This window comes from Muscardinus avellanarius, assembly GCF_963383645.1.
Source record: "Muscardinus avellanarius genome assembly, chromosome: 10".
Taxonomy (NCBI): domain Eukaryota; kingdom Metazoa; phylum Chordata; class Mammalia; order Rodentia; family Gliridae; genus Muscardinus; species Muscardinus avellanarius.
Genome location: NC_137796.1, coordinates 457,698 through 481,748, shown reverse-complemented (window position 1 = coordinate 481,748; position 24,051 = coordinate 457,698). Strand labels below are relative to the sequence as shown.

The following is a 24,051-nucleotide window of genomic DNA, read 5'->3' as shown; positions in this document are numbered from 1 at the left end:
CCCTAGTACTCTCGCCCACACACATAAATGGTGATGAAGAAGAAGCCGCAGCTGCAGCTTCAGAGACTAGAATGATGGTGAGCAGACAGACTTCAACATGCTTCTGGAAAAGAGACAGGGTGGAGGAAGCCCTCGGGGCAGAGTAGGGAAGGTGTGCGGAGTATCCGCAGAGGGGCTGGGCGCAAGCTGGCCTGTCCCGCGGACACGGGCAGCACCACTCAGACGTGGTGGGCGGGTGAGACGAATGGCTGAGCTGGGATGCATTGGCGGAGAACGATGGGCAGCCAGGACCCCTCCCAGGAACGCCAGCCTCGCCAGCCGTGGGCTGAGCAGGCCAGGAGGGGGCCCTGCGGCCAGGGGTCTGAGAACGAGGAGGGCCATCCAGCCCTGCTGGCGTGGCCTTCCTGTGCCGACCCCAGGCACACGTAAGCCTCAGGGGAGACGGCCTCAGTCACCAAGTATGAAGCGGCCAGGCCTGCCAGCTGGTTGAGAAAAGCTGTTACTGCAACAAAAGGCTCAGATAAACAGGAAAAGGGAGTCTGGAACTGTTCAGTAAACCAAAGAAAACACGAGGAAACAGAGCTGCTGACCAGCCTGGCCGGATGTGGTTCCCAGAGCCGATGCCGAGGGGAAAGACAAGCACAGGACGCACACTCGGGATCAGGCGCGCAGTTCCCAAGGAAAACACGGGTACGAGGAGACGGGCCAGGCGGGGCCACACACACCTGTGATCCCAGACTTGGGAGGCTGAGACAGGAAGATTGAGGGTTCAAGGCCAGCCTCAGCAATGTAGGGAGGCCCTCTGCAACTAATCGCTGGATTGAAGCATCACTATTAAACACACACACACACACACGCACACGCACACGCACACACAATGGAGACAATGCACCTGTGCACTGAATAAAAGCAGGAGAGGAAGCCGGGCGTGGTGGCACATGCCTATAATCCCAGCATTTGGGAGGCGGAGACAGGAGGATCATGGCTCATGGGCAGCCTCAGCTACTCCTTAGTGAGGCCCTTTGCAACTCAGTGAGACTCTGTTTCAAAATAAAGAATAAAAGCTGGGTGTGTTGCCAGTCATGGTGTTGCACGATTATAATCCCCGCTCTTGGGAGGCGGAGACAGGAAGATTGCGCAGGTTCGAAGCCAGCCGTGCTGGCTTAAGAGACCCTGTTTCCAAATAAAAAAATAGAAAATAGGTCTGGGAGTGTAGCCCAAAGGGAGAAGGGCTTCCAGGAACCCCAGTACCACCAAAAAAAAAAAAAAAAAAAAAAAAAAAGCCGGGTGTGGTGGCGCACACTTGTAATCCCAGCATTCGTGAGGCTGAGACCTGAGAATTGCGGTTAGCGGACAGCTCCAGCTACTTAGTGAGGCTCTCTGCAACTTAGTGAGACCCTGTTTCAAAATAAAAAATAAAAACAAATAGGGCAGGAGGTATAGCTCAGAGGTCGAATGCCCCTGGGTTCTATCACCAGGCCCTCAAAATAAATACATAAATACGTAATTAAATAAATAAAATAAAGAAGGAAAAAAGAAAAAAAAGAATAAAAAATAGGGACTAGGGGTGTAGCTTGGAGGTAGGATGCCCTGGGGTTCCATCTCCAGTACCAAACAAACAAACAAACAAACAAACAAAAAACAATGGGAAAGGGACATCCCCGTCCTAGAAAGCATCTCCAGACCAACTTTCAGCCCTGCTGGAAGAAGAGTATGGTCACCAACTCACGCCATCACTGAGAAACTGAACCACAGGGAAGAGAGGCAGAGACCGGAGCGGGAGAGCAGGTCCCACAGAGCTGGGCCCAGGCTGCTGCCACGCTGCTCCCACTGGCTGCTCAAGCGAGACAGACTTTGGAGCCTCCACGGGTGCGGAGAGTTTACAGCCCAGAACTGCACATGCAGCGGAAGTGCTGTCCAGGTGTGACGAGGCAGACGAGGGCTGGAAGGTGAACTCCACACACGCTCTGCCAGAGGACGCGAGGCCCTGCTCCTCGAAATAAGACTGGGCCCAAAGAGGACCGGGGCCAGAGTCAGTGGAAGCCAGACGCCAAGCTGAGAGGTGAGGTGGCCGACTCAGATCCGAGGAGGGAGGGAGAGGGAGCGACAGGCTCCAGGGTGCAGAAGAGACCATCGGACACTGCTGAGACGGGAGGTGCACAGGCTCGCCGCCAGCCTCAGCTACTTAGTGAGGCCCTTTGCAACTCACTGAGACCCAATTTCAAAATAAAGAATAACAAATAGAGCCCGGCGTGGTGGCGCACGCTTGTAATCTCAGCATTTGAGAGGCTGAGACCGGAGGATCATGGTTCACGGATGGCCTCAGCTACTCAGTGAGGCCCTTCACAATGCAGTGAGACCCAGTTTCAAAATAAAGAATAAAAAATAGGGCAGGGTGTGTAACTCAGAGGTCAAATGCCCCTGGGTTTCATCCCCAGACCAGCAAAAAAAAAAAAAAAAAAAAAAAAAATCGGGCTGGGAGTATAGCTCGGAGATAGAATGCCCCTGGGTTTCATTCCCAGTACCACACACAAAATAAAATAAATAAATAATAGAGCTTGGGTTCCCCAGTACTGAAAAAATAAAAGGCCCTTTATTTATTTATTTTTTGTGATACTGGGGGTGGGAACCCAGGAACATTCTACCTCCGAGCTACACCCCTTGCCTTATTTTTTATTCTTTGTTTGGAAACAGGGTCTCACTAAGTTGTGAGGGTCTCACTAAGTAGCTGAGGCCGGCCGCAAACCTGTGATCCTCCGGTCTGAGACTCCCAAGTACTGGGATTACAAGTGTGTACCACTATGCCTGGCTTTTTTCTTTTCTTTGCTATCGTGGTTTGAACCCAGGTATGCTCTGCCACTGAACTACATCCCCAGTGACCCATTTATTTTTTATTTTGAGACTAGGTCTCACTAAATTGCCTAGACTGGTCTCAAATTTGAGATTCTTTGGGAGGTAGAATGTCCCTGAACTCCATTCCCAGTTCCACACACACACAAAAAAATAATAATAATAATTCAAAAATTTTAAAAATTAAAAAAAATAAAAATGACTAAAAATTAGGGCTGGGGTGTAGCTCAGAGGTACAATGCCTCTGGGTTCCATCCCCAGTACCACGCACACACACACAAAAAAAATTGGGATTCTTCTACCTCAGCCTGGGATTACTGGCATAGCCCCTGGCAAGAATAAACAAACAATTTAAAACTGCATTTGATTTTGGGGGGGGGGGTGCTGGGGATGTAACCCAGGGGCATTCTACCTCCAAGCTACACCACCAGCCCTAATTTTTAGTCTTTATTTTGAAACGGAGTCTCACTGAGTTGCAAAGGACCTCCTTAAGTAGCTGAGGCTGTCTACAAACTGCGATCTTCCTGTCTCATCCTCCCAAATTCTGGGATTACAAGTGTGCGCCACCACGCCTGGCTTAAAACTATATTGGAAAACATGGAAAGAAGGTAGAAATTAAGTCCAGGCAGCTCTAAACAGACAACTTGACCAGGGCTGGCGAAGGATCAGGGGTGAAGAGAGAAAGTCTCAGACACAGAGGCCCTGCGGTCCCAGAAGCTGGGGACTGTGCTTGAAACACTGCCAGGCCAAAGAGTGCTCACGGCTGACTCCCAACGGAACCGACACCAGCATTTCAGGGGAAACTGCCCAAGAAAGGACAGCAGAGACAGAAGTCGGAACGAGTGCCTCGAGAAAACAGGGACCGCACCGGTGACTCACGCCTGTGATCCCAGGATTTGGGAAGCTGAGAGGGGACAAGTCTGAGGACCACCCCAGAAAGTAGTAAGACTCTCGTTAACCTAGCAAGATCCTGTTTCAAAATAAAAATAAAGCCGGGCATGATGATACAAGCTTGTAACCTCAGTACTTGGGAGGCTGAGACAGGGAGGATTGCAGGTTTGAGGCCAGCCTCAGCTACTTAGTGAGGCCCTTTGCAACTTAGTGAGGCCCTGTTTCAAAATGAAGAATAAAAAATAGGCTCAAATCTCAAATTTGAGACCAGTCTAGGCAATTTAGTGAGACCTAGTCTCAAAATAAAAAATAAATGGGTCACTGGGGATGTAGATGTGGCTCGGAGGTAGAATGTCCCTGGGTTCCGTCCCCAGACCCGCAAAAAAAAAAAAAAAAAAAAAAAAAAAAAAAAAAGAATGTTCTGATTTGGGGAGTTGGGAAAAGAACAACTCCAAGAATGTAGCAAGAACAAGAAATGGAGCTGGAGCCAGGAGAGTATGAGAAACAGCCGCTCTGGAGCAGGCGAGGATGGCTTAGATTACCCTGTTGCAGACACTGTCAGAGGAGGCAGACGATGCGACGGGACTCTCAGGGCCAGAGGGGCCGGGGTGGAGCGGTGGAGTGCTGACCAGCACACTCCAGCCCTGGCTTCCCTGCCCAGCACTGCAGAAGGGAACCCGCGGCCGCCACGCGGGCACGGTCAGACTGCAACCCTGGAGGCTTAGGAGGAGGCAGGAGGATTTCAGGCTCAAGTCCAGCCTGGGAGATTTATCAAGACCATCTCAAAATAAAAATATAGCTAGGCCTGGTGGTGCATGCCTATAATTTCAGTACTTGGGAGGCTGAGACGGAAGAATCACAGGTTCAAAGCCAGCCTCAGCAATTTATCAAAGCCCTCCACAACTTAGTGAGACCCTTATCAAAAATAGGACTAGGGGCCGGGCGTGGTGGCGCACGCTTATAATCCCAGCATTTGGGAGGCTGAGACCGGAGGATCACGGTTCACGGACAGCCTCAGCTACTTAGTGAGGACCTCTACAACTCAGTGAGACCCGGTTTCAAAATAAAGAATCAAAAATAGGGCAGGGGGTATAGCTCGGAGGTCGAATGCCCCTGGGTTCCATCCCCAGACCTGCAAAAAATAATAATATAAAGGTCAGATGTGGTGGTACACACCTGCAATCCCAGTGCTCCAGAAGCTGAGAAAAGAGGACCACAGGTTAGTCAGGTGTGGTGGTGCACGCTTATAATCCCAGTACTTGGGAGGCTGAGACAGGAGGATCACCGTTTGTGGACAACCTCAGCTACTTAGTGAGGCTCTCTGCAACTTAGTGGGACCCTGTTTCAAAATAGTTAAAAATAGGGCTGGGGATGTAGCTTAGAGGTAAAATGTCCCTGGGTTTGATCCCCAGCACTGCAGGAAAAAAAAAAGACCATAGGTTCAAGGCCACCCTCTGTAATTTAGCAAGACTCCCAGCAACTTAGTGAGATCCCATTTCAAAATTAAAAAATAAAATAAATAAAATAAATAAAGGGCTTGGGGTGTAGCTTAAAGGTGGGATGCCCTGGTTCTAATGCCCAGTACCAAACATGAAATAAATAAGTAATTAAGGGCTAGTGATGTAGCTTAATGGTAGAGTGTCCCTGAGTTTAACCACCAGTATCCCCCCAACCCCCCAAAAAAACAAAAGATCAAGAACACAGGCTAGAAGCCGGGCGTGGTGGGCACGCCTGTAATCCCCGCGCTTGGGAGGCTGAGACAGGAGGATCGCACAGGTTCGAAGCCAGCCTCAGCTACTTCGTGAGGCTCTCAGCAACTTAGTGAGACCCTGTTTCCAAATAAAATGAGATTATAAGCCTGCGCCACCACGTCCAGCCTTAGCAGGAAAATTGCCCCTCCTGTCCAAGAGGCAGGTGAGGGCGGCCCAGTAGGAGTGGACGCCGGCACTGGAGGAGGACCTGCTGGCCACAGGCGGAGGTACCGCCACTGCCCCCAGAGACCAGGCATACCAAGTGCGGCAGAGGCCGCGTCCGGGTGTCCGGCAGGCACTCTGATGCTGTGCTCTTGCTCTGATTAGGTCAAAGCCCAGCAGCCTCCTTTGAGGCCCAAACGAGACTCAGACCAGGGGGCCGTCGATGGGGTCTTTCCGGCTCAGGGTCAGAGGTCACACAGGGGCTAGTGCGGGGATGACCTGGATCAGTTCCTGGCCAGGGCACTGGGGGAGGGCCTGGCACTGAAGACCCCTGAATTCCCCGGGTATGACAGCGATGGGGGAGGAAGAGTGGAGAGGTCAGCTGCCACCCGCCAAGCAGCCGAAGGTGCTATCAACCGCAGTGAAACTGGAGCTCAGAGTCCAGGCACCTGCCCGGGCAACGGCTACGGGGTGCAGAGCCTTCCTTCTCGCAGGGAGGAGGAAGGGAGAGGAGCTGGTGCCGCCCTGGCATGGGAGTGGGACACCTGGAAACCCTGACCCCTGCCCTGGCCTCTGGTCTTTGGAGCCTTGCCACCTGCCAGGAGTGGGGACCTACAGGGTGGGTCTGCACCAGGGTTCAGTGCCACCCAGGGTCAAGGCACTGGCAGGCCGGCCACAGAACTGCGGGTGGCTAACCTTCGCCAGCCACTGACGCTCCTAGGCCAGTGTACTCCACGTGGGTTCCGGCCCCTCCCTGGGTCTGGAATCCCAGCCTGGCTACACCTCAGCCTGGCCTGGACAGCGATGCCCAGCCCTTGGGTCTGCGGCCATCCATTCTACCCACCCTTGGAGGGAGGCGCTGGTTACTCATTGAACACGGGAAGCTGTAAACAGGGGAGCTCGCAGCATCAATTGCCAGACCAAAGGCCTCCGCACTTTCTCCTGACAGGCAGAGCCGTCTCACAGTCCTGAGCGGTGTCCCCCACGCACAGGCCAGCCAGGCCATCACTGAGCCACCAGGAGCCATGAAAGCAGATCCTCGGGGCCTCGTAATGTCAGCCAGCTGGTGGCTCTGGCCCCTGGTGGCCATCTGTGCTGCAGACTCGTTCCGGGAGCAGGCAGAGAGAATCATGCAGGACACACCTGTCATTGACGGGTGAGTGGCCACCTCGGGAGGAGTCTGGCTGGAGCTGGTGGGACTCAGATTCTCCAACTGTACTTTCACTGCAGGAAGGAGGTAGGGACCAGGTTCCCAGGGCTGGGGGGTCCCTGAGATCCTGGCTCCCACCCCTCACTCGCTGTGTGTCCAAGGGAGGGGCCACATCCTGGCTGTCGACTTCAGCCTCCTCCCCTGGAGGTCGCAGGTGGGGCTTCTCCCTGGACATCTTTCTGCTCCTCCTCTGGCTCCTGACCCCACTGCCTGTCTCACACTTGGGGTCACGGGTCCCCTCTGCTGCAGTGCATCCAGCCCCACCTCTGTTGCCCTGGGACACTTCGAGCTTCCTGCCCGCCCAGTACCTGCTCCAGAGGTAGAAAGCCCCTGGGTTCCACCCCCAGTACCACACACACACACACACACACACACACACACACACACACACAGAATGCCCCTGGGTTCCATCCTCAGACCCGCAACAATAAATAAATAATAAATAAATAAAAGATAGATAAATAAGTAAATAATAGAGTGGGAGTGTAGTTTGGAGGTAGAATACCCATGGGTTCAATCCCCAGTACCAAAACAAGGGCTAGTGGGCACGCAGCTGCCTTGGTGCTGTGCTCTTCAGGCCACCGAGCTAGCTAGGGAGGCGGCTGCCATCCGCCTGCTCTGTTCCTTCCTCCAAGCTCTGGCCCAGCTCGCTGGCGTCTCCTGCTGGCCATGGAGAGTCAGGAGCTCTGCCTCTGAGTCACCTCCCTGGCCTCCCTCCCCAGAATCCCTGCTAGGTGGCAGGAAGCCATCTGGGCCAGGGACTGGGCACCCAGGCCGGGGACTCCAGCCATGTGGCCCAGGGAAGCCAGGGTGCTGTCCTTCACTCTAGGGCCTCAGGGTGGCTGGGCACACAGAGGGATCCGCGTTCAGGACAGGGGCCCCTGTGAGGGTCCAATGGCTCAGAGAGAGGCAGGGTGCTTAGAAGCAGGACCTGGGCACCTGGGCTGGTCCAAAGAAGCAGAGAGCCAAGGGCACCCGAGTCAGAGTCAAAACCAGCCGTAGGGCTCAGTTTGCCTTAGCCACTCTTGCTGGTAAGAGACCCAGACCAGTCGTTCCAGGGGCTTTGGCGTGGCATCCATGTGCCCAGACTCGGCGCCATCACCTTACGGCTCAACATGGCTGCGCCAGCTTCAGCCGTCGCAAAGAGGGGCCGGGGTGAGCAAACAGCCATCTGTCAAGGGCTGTCTCTGTGACCAGTCACAGGCCACACCCAGCTATGGGGCAGTGAAGACTCTTCATTCCAAGTGGTCAAGTGCCCTGCTAAGATGAGTCGTTACCAAGGAAAGAGGCCAGATGACAGGGCCAGCAGGCTCCTACCCACAGCTGGGCCGAGCTGGCCGTCTTTCACCCTCTGGACACTGTGGGACAAACAGATGGGGGTGGGTCGCCTGGCTCACCTCAGCACCTGACCTGGCCCTAGGCAAGGTGGGAGTCCCTGAGGGGCAGGCCCTGCCCTCCCATCCTGCATTCTCTGGAGGGGGAGAGGGCAGGAGGCCTGAGCACAGCCCTACAGGCTGCTGCTTCTACTGGGTCTGAGGAAGGGAGAGCCCACCCGCAAATGGCATCCTAGCAGGTGCTGCATCCGCGAGGACTGAAGTCCCTTCCCCAGCCCTGCCAGCCACACCTGCTGAGCACACCCAGTCTCTCTCCCACCCACTCTGACATCATGGCCACTTGTGCCAAGTGCTGGGGACAGGCAGAGCCCATCCCAGTCCCTGGTCTGTTAGTCAAATCCCACAATTGTAATCCCAGTGCTGAGGACTAGAGGTTTATGACCAGCCTCAGCTACTTAGTGAAGCCCTCGGTAACTTCATGAGACCCTGTTCAAAATAAAAAATAAAAAGTAGGGCCAGGGGTGTAGCTCACAATGCCCAGAAAGCCCCTGAGTTCAATCCCTAGTTCTGCAAAATAAAAAAAAGTGCCCCCCCTCCCAAGCCGAGCATGGTGGCACACGCTTGTAATCCCTGCGCTTGGGAGGCAGAGACAGGAGGATCACGCAGGTTCAAAGCCAGCCGTGCGCGCTGGCTTAGGAGACCCTGTTTCAAAATAAAAATGTAAAAATAGGTCTGGGAGTGTAGCCCAGAGGTAGAAGGGCTTCCAGGAATCCCAGTACTACCAAAAAAAAAAGTGTCCCCCCCAAAAAAAAAAGACTAGTGGGAGGCCCAGTTGCCTTTCCTGGGGAGTGATTTAACACCAGACACTGGAGCATGAGCCCTCTAGCAAGGAGTGGCCAGAGATGGCCCCAGGTCCCTGCCCGCCCTCCGCCAGCCCTGGAAGGGAGGCTTGCTCAGCTCAGGGCTACCTGGCCTGGGGGCAGGGACAGGATGCTCACCTGTGCATAGATTTGTCTGGGTAACAGGCACGATTTCACTCCTATGCCGGGGCTTTAATCCTGAGCCGGAGAAGCAGGAAGTAGAGACTGACAGCTTGCAGCCAGCAGCCCGGGCCCCAGGTCAGAGCAGGCGCTCAGACCCACCTGGGCCCCTGCTTGGTCCCCCAGACACAACGACCTGCCCTGGCAGATGCTGAGTCTGTTCAACAACCAGCTGCGAGACGAGAGGGCCAACCTCACCACTCTGGCTGACACGCACACCAATATCCCCAAGCTGGAGGCTGGCTTCGTGGGCGGCCAGGTAGGCCCCCGCTGTCCCTCGCCTGCTCTGGGGCCCAGCCATCTCCTGGGGGCTGGCTGGGGTGATCGTCTCTGGTGGCAGTGTGCCTCCTGGGGGGAGGGCTGGCACCATCAGCACCTCTGCCGCCCTAGTTCTGGTCTGTGTACGTACCCTGCGACACCCAGAACAAAGATGCTGTGAAGCGGACGCTGGAACAGATGGACGTCGTCCATCGCATGTGCCAACTGTACCCTGAGACCTTCCTGTGCGTCACCAGCAGTGCAGGTAGGCCCAGCCAGCCGGAGCCCCCACCCAGGCTTGGTTCCCAGAGGGGCCCCTGGCGCTGCCTCTACTGTTTCTCCGGCTCTCTGCAGGCATTCGGCAGGCCTTCCGGGAGCGGAAGGTGGCCAGTCTGATTGGCGTGGAGGGCGGCCACTCCATCGACAGCAGCCTGGGTGTACTGAGGGCGCTCTACCATCTGGGCATGCGCTACCTGACCCTGACCCACAGCTGCAACACGCCCTGGTGAGGGGTCTGCAATCGGGAGGGCGAGTCAGCACCCCCTCTCCTGTGGGCCCAGCCAGGTCTTGCCTGCCATGCAGTGGGGATGTCGAGACCCCCACTCCACTCCTCAGACGTCTGCTCCTTGATCTGCAGGGCTGACAACTGGCTGGTGGACAGAGGGGATGACCAGGCCGAGAGCCAAGGGCTGTCTCTGTTTGGGCAGGTGAGCGGGACACAGACCACAGGCCCAGAGGAGGGGCCCATCCGCTCTGAGGCTCCGGCTTCCAGCCACGGAAGAGTCTAGGGACACTGTGCAGCCCACATTTCGGCCTGAGATGGACCTGCCTCTGTTCCCCCAGCACGTGGTAAAGGAGATGAACCGCCTGGGTGTCATGATTGACCTGGCCCACGTGTCTGTAGCCACCATGAAGGCCGCTCTGCAGCTGTCCAAGGCCCCAGTCATCTTCAGCCACTCCTCGGCCTACAGCCTATGCAGGCACCGGCGGAACGTGCCTGACGATGTGCTCCAGATGGTGGTGAGGAGCTGGTGGGGGAGCCCCTGCCTCGGGGTCCTCACCGCACTCAGCCCCCCTCTCTTCCTGAGCAGAAGGACACTGGCAGCCTGGTTATGGTAAACTTCTACACTGAGTACGTCTCCTGCTCAGCCAGGGCCTCCCTGTCCCAGGTGGCCGGTAAGTGGGGCGTGAGCTGCCCTGGGGGCTGGCCAGGGGCCTCACCTGGGACCCACACCTGCCACTCAAACAGACCACCTGGACTACATCAAGAAGGTGGCAGGACCTGGGGCCGTGGGCCTCGGAGGGGACTATGACGGCGTCTCCAGGTAAGGACTGAGACCTCGTCCTGTGAGGAGCGGGAGGGCCTGCGACCCCACCAGTGTCCTGAGGGGGCAGGGGAGGGGCATCTTGCTCGGGGGGCCACTCCGCGGGGCAGCCCAGCTCTCTTGGCCTCGACAGTCTCCCTGTGGGGCTGGAGGACGTCTCCAAGTACCCAGACCTGATCGCCGAGCTGCTCAGGAGGAACTGGACAGAGGCCGAGGTCAGGGGCGCCCTGGCTGACAACCTGCTGAGGGTCTTTGAGGCAGTGGAGCAGGTGAGCACAGGGAGGTCCCACACTCCTCCCTTGCCCTCCCACCTGCTGGGCAAGCTGCCGACCCGAGTCCGCCCCTAGGCCAGCGATCACTCAAAGAGTCCCGAGGAGGAGCCCATCCCACTGGACCAGCTGGACGGCTCCTGCAGGACGTCATACGGCTACTCGGAAGCCCCCAGCTTGCACCGCAAGCCCGGGGCCCTGCTGGCCTTTCTAACACCCCTGCTTCTCAGCCTGTGTTCTCTTTAACACCTGGGAATCAGAACCCGTCAGGGCTCCCCGGGCTCAGGGAAGACTGGCTGGTCCAGGAGCCCAAGGCCTCAGAAGCCTGCTGCCCATGCACAAGGCCCACGTCTCCTGAGCAGGCAGCTGGGCTTATTGGGGGGCAGCTCAGCACACGGCACACAGTGGGCCCACAATAAAAGAAATGACCCTTCAAGTCCTGAGGGAGTGTGCAGTCAGCTCCTGGGCCCTAGGGTGGGCCCTCCGGAACATCCAGAGGGCAGGTGGTGTTAGCATGGCCTTGGGGTGGTCACTGGCATGGGCGTGCCTAAGCTTGGGGCCAAAGGGCCAGAGAGAGCCCAGGAAGTCTAACAAAGGGCTCTGCACACCTTGCTTAGGGACTTTCAAAGTGTATGGTACAGCCAGGATCGCAGGCCCAGGCCACGCAGCAACTTAGCAATTTTTTTTTTGTGTGTGTGTGTGGGGGGGGTACTAGGGGTAGAACCCAGGGGCTTTCTACCTCCAGGCTATACTCCCAGACCTATTTTATACTTTATTTGGAAACAGGGTCTCACTAAGTTGCTGAGAGCCTCACTAAGTAGCGGAGGATGACTTTGAACCTGTGTGATCCTCCTGTCTCAGCCTCCCAAGTGCTGGGATTACAAGCATGCGCTTAGCAATTTAGCAAGATTCTATTTCAAAATAAAAATAAGGCCGGGCGTGGTGGCGCACGCTTGTAATCCCCGCGGTTGGGAGGCAGAGACAGGAGGATCGCCCAGGTTCAAAGCCAGCCGCGCTGGCTTAAGGGACCGTTTCCAAATTAAAAAAAAAAAAAGTATTAAAAAAATAGGTCTGGGAGTGTAGCCTGTAGGTAGAAGGGCTTCCAGGAACCCCAGTACCACACACAAAAAAAATAAAATAGGGTGTAGCTCTGAGGTAAATGCCCCTGGGTTCAATCTCTAGTGTCAAAAAACCCTACGGCCATGCTCCAGGCCAATCCCCCCACACACATATACATATACACATGGGCTCACGCACACACATCAGGTTGCACATCCCCACCCCTGCCTGCTGCGGCTCTGCGGCCTGGGAAAGTCCACACGTTGGCACTGGCAGTGCAGATCCCTCGGTCCTGCCTCTCTGGATTCGTGGCTGAGTGAGTTCTGGATGGAGCAGGCTCCAGGCCACTTCACCCACTCAGTGGCAGGCCCTGCAGACCCGCTGCCAGCACCTTGCTCTTCTCTGGTGGGGACAGGCTCAGTGCCTCCCGAGGCCCTCTGGGGCGTGTCCTGTGGTGCATTCTGTGGGGACATGATGGGGGCAGGACCCAAGTGTGTGTTGAGCTGTTGAGACCACTGTGCCTGGACACAGGGCAGAAGTGGCTTGGCCCCGAGTGCCCTCTGGGAGGTGGAGCTTCCCGGCCACATGTCCTTTTCAGATTCGGCTTCCCTGGGAGAAGGCCAGTGGAGTTTGACTACAGCCCTCGGAGTCTGGATGCAGGGTCACCCAGGTTCTGCAGTCCCCTGCATGCCAGGACACCCACAGTGAGGGAAAGCAGGTGCCTGTCCACCTGCAGGCTGTAGCCACTGGCACGGGCTCTGCCTCCGCACCCTTTACAGTGTGTCCAGCGAGCAGTCCCACTGCACCAGGTGCACTTGGGCACCTGGAAGGACATCTGCTGACCACTTAGGAGCCGAAGGGGAAAACTCCAGCTGGGGTGAGGGGGTTGGATGCTGTGGAAAGGGTCCCCTGGCGGGCCACAGAAGCATCATCATGCCTTACTTTGCTAAATGGGACATTTTTTCACAAGAAAAGCTGCGAAACTGGTCTAAAATCATCTTAACTACATCCAAAGCAGACCAGAGCATCCAGAGAAAAGGGCACAAGCTGCCCTGCCATCCTAGCACACATGTGGTTCCAGAGAGCTCTTCCTTAAGCATCCTTAAATTCTTTTCTGCAATGTGGTCAAGAACCTGAAAAGACCGGGTGTGGCATTCAGTGAGTCCAGCGGAGCAGTACTGTAATCCCAGTACTTGGGAGGCTGAGTCAGAAGGCCAGCCTCAGCAAGGCATTCAGACTCTCAGCAACCTAGTGAGACCGTTTGAAAACAGAGCAATAAGCCGGGCGTGGTGGCGCACGCTTGTAACCCCAGCGCTTGAGAGACTGAGACAGGAGGAGTTAGAAAGCCCCTGGGTTCCATCTCCAGTACAAAAAAAAAAAAAGGCTGGGGGTATAGAATACTCCTGGCTTCAATCTCTAGTATCCCGTCACACACACACAAGAGTCTGGACGGAAAGGTTTGAGTGGAGGTTTCCTTGTCTCTAGAGAACTCCCCAAACTCATGACCAGTGACAGACCCATCTTTTTTTTTTTTTTTTGGGTGGTACTGGGGGTGGAACCCAGAGGCTTTCTACCTCCGGGCTATACTCCCAGACCTTTTTTATAATTTATTTGGAAACAGGTCTCACTAAGTTGCTGAACCCGTGCGATGCTCCTGTCTCAGGCTCCCAAGAGCAAGATTACAAACGTGCGCCACCACGCCCGGCTTGACAGACCCATCTTCTGAAACACAGGTCTTTCCAGAGCCCCCACGGGGTCAGGAAATCCTGAAAACAGGCTCCAGAGGGCAGTGTGGGTACAGGAGGTCCCCTGAAAGCAGGGTGATGCTCACTCGGAAGCAGCTCTCTGGTGGAAAGGGGCAGGTCTGAAGCAAGGGCTGCTGGGGCTGAACAGCCCTCTTCCCCTCTGCAGGCCGCCCCAAAGGCGCTGCGGCAGAGGGCTGCGGCTGGATGGGCGTGGCCATCAGGACACGAGCAGGGCTGTCCTCAGCTGAAAACCATGTGGTGACCACAGAGCCAGGCTTCTAGTGTCAAGCACGAAACCAAAGGAAAGCCAGGCTCACTCTTAGAGGTGTGTGGACTCGTGGCTTCGGACACACACAGGGCCTAGTCTGGCTCGTGGCAGCTACAGACACTTCCAGGCGGCGTGAAGGCCGGCGGCGGTGACACGGGTCCACCCTGGAAAGGCGCCGGGGCCTCTTGGAGCAAAGGCTGGGCCAGTAGACAGTCTGAAGGAACACCCCAACTCAGACCCGGTGTGAGCAACCTTCAACTTTCATGTTAGCTTTAGGTTAGGCCCACGCTTGTAGTCCCAATACCTGGGAGGCTGAGACAGGAGGATCGCAGGTTCATAGCCAGCCTCAGCTACTTAGTGAGATCCTGTTTCAAAATAAAGAATAAAAATAAAGGGCTGGAGGTGAAGCTCGGAGGTAGAATGCCACTGGGTTAAATCTCCAGTACTGAAAAAAATATATTTCAACATACAAAAGGAAATGGTGCAACTGGTTGCAGGGCTGCGTGGCCTGGGGGGCTTCACAGACCAGTGCCCTCCACGCTCCCGGAGCTGAGCTGCCAGGCCCCCTTGGCCCTGGGCTGGCCCTGGCTCCCCAGCCCTGCCCAAGGCCACCACAGCGCAGCGTGAGAAAGTTTCCAGACATCAATTTATTTACTTACAATGGCATTTTAGGAAAAGGGCGGCTGTCTCCCCACAAACCCAGCGTCCCATCCCACGAGTGTTCCACACAGCTCCGCAGCCTCAGGGGCAAGGGAGCGCCCAGGATTCTGGAGGAGCCTCAGGGGCCACAGCCAGGACCTGCCCATGCCACCCCCTCCACCACCCACTCACCCTATACAACACCACGGGCTCTTGGGCCCAGAAGTCAGAGCCAGGCACGGTGGGCCGCAAGGCCCGCAGCTGTGTGATCAGCACTGGCCACACACCCGTGCTGGGAAGAGCTGTGACCCGGGAGGCCCCACCTGCCACCTGCTACTTTGGCAAAAAACAAAAACCCTGGGGCCTTGAGAACATGAAGTAAACTTTAGAAAACGGAAACAAAACAGTAGCCTGTGCCCAGTCCTCTGGTGCCACCCAGCAAGTCTCAGAACCACCTGTCCTCAAAGGGCTGCAGTGCGGGCTGTGGGCCAAGGGGACGGTCCAGCTCCCTCACGGCCGCTCCGGCTTCTGGCTGAGGCGGCCAGGGCCCACGATCCAGAGCGGCAGACCCACAGTGGCACCCCACTGAGGAGCGAGGCACTGGGAAGGCCTGGAAAGGCGCCAGGTGGCTGGAGACGCCCGGGTTCTGGGGGTGCTGCCTGAGGACAAGGACCCCAGGGCAGGCACACCTGGACTGGATTGGGCAACAGCTGTCCCTGTAACTGAGGGAGAAGGGCAGGAGGCCCCAGCTGGGCTCAGCAGCTGGCAGCAGGGGCCAAGGCCCCAGCCATGGGATGACGGAGGGCCAGTGACTGGACAGGTCCAGGACAGCGTTGGGGCCCTGGACACCCAGCACACAGGTCCAAGGCACCTCCCTGGGCGGTCTGTCCACATGGTGGGCCCTCCTGTCTGCGGAGGAGGAGGGGAGCGGCCTCCAGGGCTGCCTGGCAAAGGGCGGACCCTGACCCTACTGGGTGTCAGCAGGCAGCAGGGCGCAGTCCTGGAATCTGAAGGCCCCACGCACAGGGCTGAAGTCCATACACATCCTCTGGCCGGTCCCCGTCAGGCAATTCCACATCAACACACACAGCAGAGCGGGAGGATGCCTGCCAAGCCCCAGCTGTCACCAGAGCCACAGAAGTCATCACCACCAGACACAGACCCACCGCCCAACCTAAGAGGAGTAGGAGTGGCTGTGAGGATGGCCAGGCTCGGTGGTGAGAGGAGCCGAGAGGAGCTGTGGCTCCGCAGGTCACGGAAGGCGAGGTGTGGGAAGAGGGACGGAGCCTCCAGCGCACTCCGGGCGGGGGTGCACACAGGGCGCAGCTAGTTCCTCAAGGCAGCCAGCCTGGAAATCAACAAGACCCTGGTGAGACGGCAAGAAGCGGCTGTCTGACACACTGCGCTCGTGTTGCTGCCGACCCAGGAGCCATAGCTCCTCCTGATCCCACGCTCACGTGCCCCACCTGTTCAGCTTTCCAAGGCTGAGGAGCAGAAAACAGCAGAAACGGCCATGCACCAGGTGCCACTCTTAGGAACAGCAAGCACCTCCCTCCCCACTCCACTCCTTCTCTCTTCCTTGGTACTGGGGGTCAACGTGGGGCACTTTACCACCGCACTACATTCCCACCCCTTTTCATTTTGAGACAGGTTCTCGTGAAGTCAAGTTGTCCAGGCTGGCCTCAAACTTGCAATCCTCTTGCCTCTGCCTCCTGAGTAACTGGGATCACAGGTGTGAGCTGCTGCCCCAGCAACTTCCCCTTCTGAAGTGAGCTGTATGTAGACTGATGAGTGTGACCACGCATGGGACGCCTCCTGCCCGCTCTGCGAGACTGGCCACAACAGTCAGATGCTTACGAGGCGGTGTTTCAGGGTCCAACCAACAGGTCTCCCTGGAGCTAAGATCTGCCACCCTCCCTGCCAACCCACAGGAGGGAGGGAGATGGTTTGGCTGCGCTGCAGCCCCAGCCCACTCTGTCTTCATGGCCTCCAACCCCTGCCCCCAGCACAGAGCAGGGCGCTGAGGACAGCTGTCCCAGGCCCACCTCCGAGACAGCTGGTCCTCCTGGCTGCGCACGGAGCTCTCGCCCACGGCGGAGGCACCCTCAGGCAGCTGGCTGAGTTGGTCCAGGACCTCCAGGCCATTCTCCTCGGCGATCTGCACAATGAGGCTGTCCACTTGTTCCTGGGGCGTGGTCAGCGTGGTGGCCGAGCTCATGGAGTCCTCCATCACCTGGGGAAGGGGTGTGTCTGAGCCAATCTTTCCGGCACGCTTTCCCCAGCCCTTCACCCCTCGCCTCCCCAGCACCCACCAAGCCCACTCTGCTACGTGCTGCTCTCCCATCTGGGCCTCCCCAGGGCCCTCCCTCTGGAGGGACTGGCAGGGCCCAGGTCGAGGACTCTAGTGGCACCAAGGAGTGAGCTCAGGCCGGCCACCACGCTCCTGGTGCGCTGTCCGGCCACGATAGCCACATACCGATGTGTGCACGTCCAGGTTCTGCACCTGCTGCTCGAACCTGTCCATCACTGCAGAGACCTTCTGCAAGTCCATGGCGCTCAGGGCCTTGTCCAGCGCTTTGGTCACCTGTGCCATGTTCTTGGTCACCTGGGATAGGAGAGGTGGGGGAGGGAAGAGGATTAAAGGCAAGCAAGGAGCCGGGCGTGGTGGGCACGCTTGTCATCCCCGCGCTTGGGAGGCAGAGACAGGAGGATCGCGCAGGTTCGAAGCCAGCCGCGCGCGCTGGCTTAGGAGACCCTGTTTCCAAATAAAAATGTAAAAATAGGTCTAGGAGTATAGCCCGGAGGTAGAAGGGCTTCCAGGACCCAGTACCACCAAAAAAAAATAAAAATTATATAAATATATATATATATATATATCCCAGAGGCAGAAGGGTTTCCAGGAACCCCCCCCTCCAAAAAAAAAAAAAAAAGGGCAAGCAAGGGTGGCCCACAAAGGACAGGTCCTCAGGAAATGCGCTGAAGTGAGCAGAGGCCAGGAGCCCCCGCGCAGCCACGCCAGGGCACGCCGGGTCTCCCGCCGTGGAACCAGGGCTGTGCCGCGCCTCCTCAGGCCGGGCATGCCACTCTGCACCTGGTGGGAGGCCACGAGGCCCCGCCACCACGTGGCCCTCCCGCACCCTGGAGTGCTCCCGCTACCTCGGTGCCCCTGGCCCACGCTGGCCAGTCCTCCTGGGCAGCACGGAGGCACAGGCACTCACCCCCTTCATGGTCACAGCTGTCTGCACTTTGGAGGCCACCGCGTCCACACGAGAGGCCATGCGGAGCCAGTTGACCCCTTCGTTCTTTTTGCGGATAGCATTCTCGGCGTAGACTCGGGCACACTCGACATTCTTCTGCTGAAGGGCCTAAGATTCAGGGCAATATGTTCAGGGTGCACTTAGTGGTTTGTCTGCATAACTGCATGCCCTGCTAGGAGCCTGGTGCTGGCCTCTCCAGAGCCCTTTCAGTCCTCCAAAATTGTACTCATCAAAAATATCTGTAAGAGCTGGGCGTGGTGGCTCACACTTGTAATCCCAGCCCTCGGGAGGCTGAGACAGGAGGATCACGGTTCGCAAACAGCCTCAGCGACTTAGGTCCTTTGTAACTCAGTGAGACCCTGTTTCAAGATAAAAAATAAAAAAATAGGGCTGGGGGTGTTGGTCAGAGGTAGAATGCCCCTGAGTTCCATCCCCAGTACCACACACACACTATCTATATCTATCTATTTATCTATCTATATCTAAGAAGCTAGAAGCAATGGTGCATGCCTGTAATTCCAGTACTAAGGAGGCTGAGAAAGGAGTGTCACAAGTTTGAGGCCAGCCTCAAAAACATAGTGAGGTCCTGTTTAAAAGAAAAAATTAGCTGGGCGTGGTGGCACATGCTTGTAATCCCACTACTTAAGAGGCTGAGACAGGAGGATCCGTGTTCATAGCCAGCCTCAGCTACTTAGTGAGGCCCTCCACAACTCAGCGAGACCCTGTTTCAAAATAAAGACTAAAAAATAGGACTGGGGATGCAGCTTGGAGGTAGAATGTCCCGAGGTTCAACCCCTGTTACACAAAAAATTTAAAATAAATAAATAAATAGAATAAAAAGGGCTGAAAGTGTAGTCCGGAGGTAGAATGACCCTGGGTTCAATCCTCAATATCCCCCACAAAATCTGAGATTTGGGCATGGTGGCGTTTGCCTGCGATCCAGCAACTAAGAAGGCTGAAGCAGGATTGCAAGTCTGAGGCCATCCTGGCAATTCAGTAAGACCCTGTCTCAATAAAAAGTAAACAGGGCTAGCTGGGCGTGGTGGCGCACGCTTGTAATCCCCGCGCTTAAGAGGCCGAGACAGGAGGGTCGCACAGGTTCGAAGCCAGCCTCAGCTACTTAGACCCTGTTTCCAAACGAAGTATAGAAATAGGGCTGGGGGTGTAGCACCGAGGTAGAATGCCTCTGGGTTCCATCCCAGTACCACACACACACACACAAAAAGTAAACAGAAATGAGGATATAGCTCAGGGCTAGAGTATCCCTGTGTTCAAACCCCAGTACCACAAAAACAAACCAAAATAAGAAATTGGTGAGGAGCCAGGCGTGGTGGCGCACGCTTGTAATCCCAGCATTTGTGAGGCTGAGACTGGAGGATCACGGTTCGTGGACAGCCTCAGCTATTTAGTGAGGCCCTCCACAACTTAGTGAGACCCTGTTTCAAAATAAAGAATTAAAAATTGGGCTGGGGATGTACCTTGGAGGTCAAATGCCCCTGGGTTCATCCCCAGACCCACAAAAACAAAAACAAAAACAAAAACAAAAACAAAAAGAAAAAAGAAATCTGTGAGGCCAGGCGTAGTGGCAAATGCCTATAATCTCGGTAACTTGGGAGGCTAAGGAAGGAGGATCACAAGTTTGAGGCCAGCCTGGGTAATTCAGAGAGATCCTACCTCAAAATAAAAAATAAAAAGGGGTGGAGGCCTAGCGCTCAGTGGAGGCCCCTGCCTCGCATGCGCAAGGCCCCGAGGTGTCGCTTGGAGGTAGAATGTCCTGTACTGCTACACACACCAACTGCAAGCTTTGTAAACACAATGCGCAGGCCTCAGCCCGCGCAGGAACAGAGATATCCAAGGAGGGCGAGGCTCCGTCCCGCCAGCGCCCGGCCTGCACGGCTCCTCCCAGCCACCGCTGTGCAGGAGCGCAGGGCAAGGCGGCGCAAGCCCTCGCACACGCACAAGAGCTGCCAGTCCCTCTGCCCTGGAGCCTGCACGTGAGTGAGGATCGCTAGGATTCGCTCCCTGCAGCTGCACTACCAATGAGGCCACACTACAGACAGGTGCACTGCTGAGCTCAAAGTCTCTGCCAAGGCACTGCCCCACCTCGCCAGGAGAGTCCCCCAGCGAGCCACAGCCTGCCCCCATGGAGGCCCATCTGCTCAGACCCTGATGCCCAAGGTACCAGCTCTGAAAAGAAAGATGCTAAAAAGATCAGCTCATGACAGGGACAGCCAGAGCTCACTTTCTACACAATTTAGGGCAAAGCTAGTTCAGGGTGTCAGAAAGACACGACGAGTCGCTATGCAAAGAAAGCGCGTGAAGGCTACACAGCGGTCCTCCTGTGCTGGCACTGCGGGCCGGGCCGGGTGGAGGAGGGACCCACTCCAGGCACCCTTCCCTGTGTCTGCTTGTCTCAGGTGTACAGGCAAATACTGCAAGGCTCAGAGTCACAGCGAGGATTAAATCACAATGCAGAGAGCACCTCACACAAGCCGGGCGTGGTGGGCACGCTTGCAATCCCAGCATTCGGGAGGCTGGGACAGGAGGATCAGGGTTCGCAGACAGCTTCAGCTACTTAGTGAGGCCCTCTGCAACTCAGTGAGACCGTTTCAACATAAATAACAAGCCGGGCGTGGTGGCGCACACTTGTAATCCCAGGGCTTGGGAGGCTGAGACAGGAGGATTGCGCAGGTTCGAAGCCAGCCTCAGCTACTTAGTGAGGCTCTCAGCAAGTTAGTGAGACTGTTTCCAAATAAAATATAAAATAGGTCTGGGGGCTGGGCGTGGTGGCGCACGCTTGTAATCCCCGCGCTTGGGAGGCAGAGACAGGAGGATCGCGCAGGTTCGAAGCCAGCTGTGCGCGCTGGCTTAGGAGACCCTGTTTCCAAATTTTAAAAAATGTAAAAAAAAAGGTCTGGGAGTGTAACTCAGAGGTAGAAAAGCCCCTGGGTTCCACCCCCAGTGCTACAAAAAATAAATAAATAAATAAATAAATAAATAAATATAAATAAATAAATAAAAATAGGGCTGGGGTGTAACTTGGAGGAAGAATGCCCTTGGGTTCTATTTCATCCCTAGTGCCACCAAAAAAAAAAAAAAAAAAAAAAAAAAAAAAAAAAGGTATCTCACACAGCACACCTGTGATCCCAGTACTTGGGAGGCTGAGATAGGAGGATTATAAGTTTGAGGAAAGCTTCAGCCACCCAACAAGGCCCTCAGCAACTCTAACCCTGTTTCCAAATAAAAAAAAAATAAGACAGGGCTGGGTGGTAGCTCAGAGGTATAATGTCCCTGGGCTCAGTCCCTAGTACCATCCTCCTCCCCCAAAGCACCTCACGCAAAAATAAGACACTGGAACAAAACTAAAATAATAAGGGTCCAAAGGAACGGACACGTGAGATGGCACGCACCTTCTTCACTTTGGCCTGCTCAGCCTTGGAGTCCTTCTCTGCCTTCTTGGCTAGCTTCTCCAGCTGTTTCGCTGTGAACTGAGCAGAAACCATAAGGTCTTGGGCTGGACACCTGGAGCCCACCCACCAGGACCCACGCTGAGAAGGGAGGAAGCCTGTCAGTGCTGAGACTCAGAAGATGAAGGAAGGAGACGCCTGCCTCTCGGGTCCTCTACAGAAGGGGGCTCGGACGGGTTTTCTAAGTGCCTGTCTTACTAATGAACATACTAATTCAAACTCTCCCCTAGAGCAGAAGGCTAAAACGGCTGCTTACAGACCTCTATTCCTGCTTATAGAGGAACTTTTAACTGATGGAAAAGACTCACAGACCCTGTTTCTTTAAAGATTTTAGACCACAGTTATTAACACTTGGCAGAACATCAAGGCACACACATGACACCCAGGCTGTGTTCCATGAAGATAATACACGCAGTCTTTCACGGATGAGCTTGAGTGATCTGCTTCCACTAGCCAGAAGCAAAGACAGAATTAACATGTCATCTGGCCAACTCGACAGTCCTGCCTTGGTCAGCAGTCTGAGCCCTGCTGTTTTAATCTAGGGTCTGAGTGTGACTTCTGCTCTCTGTCCTCACTGGCTAGTCACCAGGACATGGCTGAGGCAAAAGGTTATTCAGTACATACCTTCAACTGGAACAGAGTATCTGAAAGACAAAGGAAATGGTTTGAGGATTTTAAGAATCATGACAAGTAGAACTTTTATTTATTTCTTTAGTTTTGTGGCTCTAGGGATTGAACCCAGGGGCATTCTAACTCTGAGCTATACCCTCAACCCTTTTTATTTTGAAACGGTCTTGCTAAGTTGCTGAGGCTGGTCTCAAACCTGCAATCTTCCTGTCTCAACCTCCCAGGTACTGGGATCACAGGCATGTACCACCACACCCTGCTATTTTTATATACTCTAGTTTCTCAAAGGTAAATGGATAAAAATAGCAAAGTGAAAACTGGCTCAGAAGCTGCTAATTCTGAGGCATTTTTCATTGCAGGATACCTTCCCACCCACACTCAGCAAACAATGAGACAGTGTCTTGAGTAAACCCATTGTTGACCCAACCTCTTGTCCCAGTCACCAAATCTTGAAGACCAGGCAAATTCAGACTGACCTCAATTCACTCAATTTCTTTTTTTTTTTTTGGGGGGGGGTGGTACTGGAGGTGGAACCCAGAGGCTTTCTACCTCCGGGCTATACTCCCAGATCTATTTTATACTTTATTTGGAAACAGGGTTTCACTAAGTTGCTGAGAGCCTCACTAAGTAGCTGAGGCTGGCTTCGAACCTGCGCGATCCTCCTGTCTCAGCCTCCCAAGCGCGGGGATTACAAGCGTGCGCCACCACGCCCGGCATAATTCACTCAATTTCTAAATCTGAGAGGGATGGGGCTGTGACCCCTGGCTCCCAAACAGCTCACCCGCCAGCCCAGAATGAAGGCTGCTAAGTGTCCACGGAAGCAGAACAAGGCCCCCCGCTGAGGGTACTGGAGTTTCAAGTGAGTTCTGTCCACCTACCAATCTGCCATCTCTCAGAGCAGGTGCTTTTGCGTTTTGCGTTTAATCTATGGCAGCCCTTCAATGCTTCTGTAAATGGAACCACCTTCGTTTTGCCACCGATTCGCTAGCTCTTTGGGAACCCGGAAGCGGAGGTGGATCCGGGAGTCAGACTGCCTGGGGTGGTCCCCTCCCGACCTGTTCCCCATCCGTGGGACGCGGTGTGTAGCTCCTGTCTCAGAACTGTGGTGAGCTGGCAGTTCTCCCCCGCGCCCGGCACTAAAACTCTTTTCCTATTCTGGGTGGTGTTCTGGGTCGGGGAGTGCAACCATCTATCGCCTTTTCGGGTACCCTCTGGCCAGACGTTCTGGGCACCGAAGGCCGACTCGGGCACCCTTGTCCTTCCTCCGCGGCGAGCTCGCAGGGAGGGGGCTGCGGAGGGCTCGTAGGGGGTCTGGGGAGCGGCTGTCGTGTTGGGGTCTGGGTCCAGCTGATGGGCGATGTCGGGCCGGCCTGCGGGGCCGGGTCGGAACGTGAGGTCGCGCCCGGGGGAGTGACGGCGGTGCGGATGTGGGCTGGGGCCGCGGAACGAGTCCCGCCGGCGCGGGAGCCCGTCGACCTCGGTGGGCGGCGCCCCTTACCGTCCATGGCCAGTCCGGCAGCAGCGCCCCTCGGGGTGGCCAGGAGACGCTCCACGGGACCCGCGGCGCCGGCGGGAGCTTCCGGGGTCGCCGCCGCTTCCGGCCGCGCGCGCTCTCGCGAGAGGACGGCTCGGCCCGCGGGCGGGGCTCGGGGCGGAGCCTGGCCGGGCGCGGCTGTGGGCGTGGCCAAGGCCGCAGCCTGTGTGGGCGTGGCCTCGGGAGGGCGGGCGGGCGAGCCGGCGGTTGCCGTGGTGACCGGCGCCGCCGCCGCGGGAGGGCGGGTTTTGTGAGTCACTCAGGCTGTGCGGCGGCGGAGCTCAGGGACCCCGGCCCGCGCCGGCGGGCGGTGGGCTCACCTATGGGACTTTCCAAAAGCAAGCCCAAACCCAGGAAAGGTAAGG

At 56.0% G+C, this 24,051-nt stretch overlaps 2 protein-coding genes across 2 annotated transcripts; one reads left to right on the top strand and one right to left on the bottom strand.

Moving 5' to 3' along the window:
• Positions 1 to 6,706: 6,706 nt before the first annotated feature.
• On the top strand, positions 6,707 to 11,336 carry DPEP1 (dipeptidase 1; the record flags this gene model as incomplete). Its single annotated transcript, XM_080702043.1, has 10 exons — positions 6,707 to 6,810; positions 9,365 to 9,497; positions 9,629 to 9,761; positions 9,851 to 10,001; positions 10,134 to 10,203; positions 10,340 to 10,516; positions 10,588 to 10,672; positions 10,746 to 10,821; positions 10,955 to 11,090; positions 11,169 to 11,336. The coding sequence occupies 10 exons, from the start codon at positions 6,707 to 6,709 to the stop codon at positions 11,334 to 11,336; spliced, it is 1,233 nt and encodes a 410-aa protein (XP_080558169.1).
• Positions 11,337 to 16,127: 4,791 nt separating this feature from the next.
• Positions 16,128 to 23,657, bottom strand: CHMP1A (charged multivesicular body protein 1A; the record flags this gene model as incomplete). The annotated part of the gene is made up of 8 exons (XM_080702853.1): positions 16,128 to 16,149; positions 16,847 to 17,034; positions 17,278 to 17,406; positions 18,020 to 18,166; positions 21,469 to 21,546; positions 22,150 to 22,169; positions 23,361 to 23,522; positions 23,651 to 23,657. 8 exons carry the CDS (start codon positions 23,655 to 23,657, stop codon positions 16,128 to 16,130), a joined length of 753 nt encoding a protein of 250 aa, XP_080558979.1.
• Positions 23,658 to 24,051: the final 394 nt, after the last annotated feature.